General features: G+C 47.3%; 1 protein-coding gene across 6 annotated transcripts in view; it reads right to left on the bottom strand.

Annotated features, from left to right (window-relative positions):
• Positions 1–5,000, bottom strand: part of LOC126981948 (innexin inx2-like) — a 186,296-nt gene that overhangs the window by 101,513 nt on the left and 79,783 nt on the right. For 2 of the 6 annotated variants that reach the window (XR_007734367.1, XM_050833655.1), the window contains exon 1: positions 2,866–3,281. The exons of 2 other annotated variants lie outside the window; for them this stretch is intronic. Coding sequence is in view for 2 of the 4 variants with exons in the window: in XM_050833655.1 (XP_050689612.1) it covers positions 2,866–2,993 (128 nt within the window). In the remaining 2 variants the exon portion in view is untranslated. Of the gene's footprint in view, positions 1–2,865; positions 3,348–5,000 lie in introns of those variants that run through there. 2 more of the 6 variants (XM_050833657.1, XM_050833659.1) reach the window with 2 other exon arrangements.

Raw genomic sequence — 5,000 nt, 5'->3', positions numbered from 1 at the left:
CCTCCTCCTCCTCCTCCTCCTCTTCCTTCTCCTCAAACCCTTCTTTCCTCTTCCTTTCTTCTTTTTCCTTCCTTCAACCAACTCTCTTTCCTCACTTTTCTTCCTCCTCCTCCTCCTCCCCCTCCTTCTTCTTCTTCCTCCCTTTTCAGCTCCTCTCACAAATCTTTCCTCCTCCTCCTCCTCCTCCTCCTCCTCCTCCTCCTCCTCCTCCTCCTCCTCCTCACGTTTCCAAAGACGGACCTTTCAATTCTTCCTCACTTCCTTTCTTCCTCTTCCTCCTTTCCTCCTTTGTATGTTCCCTTCCTTCCTTCCTTCCTTCCTTCACTCCTTCCTTCTTTCCTTCCTTCTCTGATATTTATTTCTTCTTCTCTTTTATTCTTTTTCTGTTCTGTCAATTTTTCGTCTATGTTTTTCCTCTTTTTGTTTTTCTATTTTATTTTGGTCAATGTTTTTTTCCTTCCTCATTTTCCTTGTTTTTTTTTCCTGTCTTCATTTTCCTCCTTCGTAAATATTTTCCTTTTTTGTTCCCTTCCTTCTTCACTTTTCATCTTTATTTTCTTTTTCAGCATCATCATATTTCTCTTCTTTTCTTCTTCGTCTCCTCCTCCTCCTCCTCCTCTTCTTCCTCTCCTCTTTAAATTTCACCAACACAACCTTTCAACGTTCCTATTTTTTCCTCCTTATGCTCCTCCTTCCTTCCTCCCTTCCATTCTTCCTTCCTTTATCTTCATTTTTCCTTCCTCTTGAAATTTCTTTATTCCTCCTTCTCCTCCTCCTATTCCTCATATCTGTGGAGGTGGTGGCAAAGTGGGCACCGTGCAGGCGTGGTGAGTTCGAGTACCCAAGTTCGAATCTCACCACAAGTTCGAATCCCACCACAAGTTCGAATCCCACCACAAGTTCAAATCATACCACAAGTTCGAATCCCAGCACAAGTTCAAATCCCACCACAAGTTCGAATCCCACCACAAGTTCGAATCATACCACAAGTTCGAATCCCACCACAAGTTCGAATCCCACCACAAGTTCGAATCCCACCACAAGTTCGAATCATACCACAAGTTCGAATCATACCTCAAGTTCGAATCCCACCACAAGTTCGAATCCCACTGATCCACGCTGATTATTTTCCAATCCACATCGAGTGTCATAAAGAGGAGGAAGATGTGAATGACTAAGATAATGGAGATAAATGAGGAGGAGGAGGAGGAGGAGAAAGTGACGCTGGAGAGTAAGATAGGGAGAAGAATTACTGAAGAGGAGGAAGATTTGAAAGAAGAAAATAAGGAAGAGTTTATTAAAAGTGCTGCCTATGAGCTGTGGTAGGCTGTCTTGAGGGGCCTTGGACGACCCAGCCCGGACCTTCAATCAACCCGGACTTCAGCGACAGGTCAAGAGGGTCACCGGGGGGCAGCATGGGTCATTGAACAGTCACATATCACGGCAGACACTATAAAAAAATTCGTCTGCTCCACTACCGGGCTGGGTCGACCAAGGCCCGTCAAGACAGCCTACCACAGCTCATAGGCAGGACTTATATATAAAATTTTTCCTTCTTTTCCTCCTTTCATATTTCCCTTCTCTTCAGTAATTCTTCTTATCTTCCTATCCAACCTCACTTTCTCCTCCTCTTCCTCCTCTTCTTCCTCCTCCTCCTCATTTATTTCCATTTCGTCTTTTAAATCTTCCTCCTCCTCCTTCTTATCCTTCTCCTTATCTACCATCACTTGTCTTCCTCCTCCTCCTCCTCCTCCTCTTCACATTTTTCTTTCCCTTCTTTCATATCTTCCTCTTCTTCCTAATGCTTTTCCTTATTTACCATAACTACTACTCCTCCTCCTCCTCCTCCTCCTCTTTCATCTCTCTTCCTTCATATCTTCCTTCTTTACCTTATCCTTCATCCAATCTACTGTTATCTATCCTCCTCCTCCTCTTTTCTCTTCGTCCTATATATCTTCTTCTTTTCCCTTATCCTTGTCCCTGTTTTTCATTTATCCTCCTCTTCCTCTTCCTCCTCCTCCTCCTCCTCCTCCTCCTCTTCCTCCTCTCCTTTCAATTTCCCTTCAACTTTCATGTATTGCTTCTTTCTTTTTTTCCCTATCTTCCTGTCAACCTTTACTTTCCTCCTCCTCCTCCTCCTCCTCCTCCTCCTCCTCCTCTTTCCTTTTCTCTTCGTCCTTCATATCTTCATTTTTTTCCCTTATCCTTGTCCCTGTTTTTCATTTATCCTCCTCCTCCTCCTCCTCCTATTTTCCTTTCAATTTCCCTTCAACTTTCATGTATTGCTTCTCTTTCTTTTTCTCCCTACCTTCCTGTCTACCGTTACTTTCCTCCTCCTCTTCCTCTTCCTCCTCCTCCTCCTCTTCTCCTTTCAATTTCCCTTCAACTTTCATGTATTGCTTCTCTTTCTTCTTCTCTCTATCTTCCTGTCTACCGTTACTTTCCTCCTCCTCCTCCTCCTCCTCCTCCTCCTCCTCCTCCTCCTCCTATTCCTCCTCCTCCAATTCCTTCTAGACGTTCTTTTCTGTTTTTATCTTAGTCATTCACATCTTCCTCCTCTTCCTTATCCTACTCCATATCTACCATCACTTCTCCCCCTCCTCCTCCTCCTCCAATTCCTTCTACACCTTCTTTTCTGTTTTTATCTTCGTCATTCACATTTTCCTCCTCTTCCTTATCTTACTCCATGTCTACCATCACTTCTCCGCCTCCTCCTCCTCCTCCTCCAATTCCTTCAAGACCTTCTTTTCTGTTTTTATCTTCGTCATTCACATCTTCCTCCTCTTCCTTATCTTACTCCATATCTACCATCACGTCTCCTCCTCCTCCTCCTCCTCCTCCTGCTGCATCCCTCCACACACTTACTTGTTGGACACACACACATCCTTTTCTGAGTGGGCGGGAGATGGGATTAGCGATGTGAGGCTGCGGGAGTGTCTGGGCTTCTGCGGCGCGTCCTGCGGGGGGGAGCCGTGTCCTGTGGCTCTGTGCATAGATATCCTACAGGCTCAGAGGCATCCTGCAAAGTCCGACGATGTGGCGAGTTGAATATTTTGCTTTTTGCCATTGGTCGAAGGATGTGAGGATGGGAACGATGGGATGGAAGGTAAGGTATGGATGGTATGGTATGGTAAAGTTAGGTTATGTTAGGTAAGGTAAAGAATGGGATGGAAAGGAAGGGAGGGAATGAAAGGTAACGTAAGGTAAGCTAAGGTTGGGTTAGGTTAGGTTCAAGTAAGGTCAGATTAGGTCATGTGAGATTAGGTTAGGCAGGGTAAGGTAAGGTTAGGTTTGGTTATCTTATGTTAGGTAAGGTTAGGTTAGGTAAGGTTAGGTAAGGTTAGGTTTGGTTATGTTATGTTAGGTAAGGTTAGGTTTGGCAAGGTTAGGTCAGGTGAAGTTAGATTAGGTAAGGTAAGGTAAGGTTAGGTTAGGTTAGGTAAGGTTAGGTAAGGTAAGGTAAGGTAAGGGAAGGGGAGGTTAGGTTAGGTTAGCATGGTGGTGGTGATGGAGTGGTGGAGGTGGAGGTGACAGTTAGTGGTGACAGTTAGTGGTGGTGATAGTGGTGTTGAGGAGGAAATTAAAGAGGTGGTGATGACTGACTCCGGTGGTGGTGGTGGTGGGTGGAGGTGGGTGTTAGAACCGGATGAGAGAGAGAGAGGGAGGGAGGTGGAGATGAAATTGGAGTTGAAATCAGGGAATGGTGATGAAATGAAGTTGAGAATGGAAACTGGTGGTGATGTTAATAAGTTTGGTGATGAAAAAATGTGGTGTTAGATGAGAATGGTGATGATGGAGGTGGTGGAGTTAGCGACAATATGGTGGTGGAGATGACAGACTGGTGGTGATGAAAATGGAGGTGGTGTTGATGGAGGTGATGAGGGATAGGTGGAGGTGCACACTGGTGGCGGCCTTAACATGGAGGAGTCACATTCATCACCACTTTTCACAACACCAAACACCACTTCTTCTTCCTTCCTCCTCCTCCTCCTCCTCTTCCTCTTCGTATATATATCGCAGTGAGGAAGGGATGGGATACAAGAAAATTTCGCTTATCGGCGGGTCCTATTCCTCCTCCTCCTCTTCCTCTTCCTCCCTGGCGGCCTCTCCCCGTTCCCCTGCTTCCCCTGCCACTAGGCCTAAGCGAGGAGGCCTATGGAAGGGTTGTGAAGGGACGGCGGCGGCGGTGGAGGCGGCGAGGGAGAAGCTAAAGGGACGTCTCACTTCTGGAAACAGCGGACCCTTACTGAACTCTCTCCCTCCCTCTCTCTCGCTCTCGCTCTCTCTCTCTCTCTCTCTCTCTCTCTCTCTCTCTCTCTCGCTGGCTGGCTATCCCGGGTACCTCTCTTTCTCGGCTCCTCCTGGTTCTCTCTCTCTCCCTCCCACTCTCTCTCTCTCTCTCTCTCTCTCTCTCTCTCTCTCTCTCTCTCTCTCTCTCTCTCTCTCTCTCTCTCTCTCTCTCTCTCTCTCTCTCTCTCTCTCTCTCTCTCTCTCTCTCTCTCTCTCTCTCTCTCTCTCTCTCTCTCTCTCTCTCTCTCTCTCTCTCTCTCTCTCTCTCTCTCTCTCTCTCTCTCTCTCTCTCTCTCTCTCTCTCTCTCTCTCTCTCTCTCTCTCTCTCTCCGCCGCCATCCCTAAACCCCTCTCTCTTTACCACTCTCTCTCTCTCTCTCTCTCTCTCTCTCTCTCTCTCTCTCTCTCTCTCTCTCTCTCTCTCTCTCTCTCTCTCTCAGTACGCCCAAACCATAATCACACACCATCCCCTCCCTCTTCCCCCTCCTCCTCCTCCTCCTCTTCCTCCTCCTCCTCCTCCTCCTCCACTTCCTACTCCTCCTCCTCCTCTCCGTCTCTTACTCTTCAATCACCACCCTACACACATGCCCCCCCCCTCCTCCTTCTCCTCCTCCTCCTTCTTTTCCTCCTTCTCCTCCTCCTCCTCCCCCGCCTCCTCCTCCTCCTCCTCCTCCTCCTCCTCCTCCTCCCCCGCACTAGTGACCTATTTT

This window comes from Eriocheir sinensis, chromosome 49 (assembly GCF_024679095.1).
Source record: "Eriocheir sinensis breed Jianghai 21 chromosome 49, ASM2467909v1, whole genome shotgun sequence".
Lineage (NCBI taxonomy): Eukaryota > Metazoa > Arthropoda > Malacostraca > Decapoda > Varunidae > Eriocheir > Eriocheir sinensis.
This window is presented reverse-complemented; position numbering and strand designations above follow the sequence as displayed.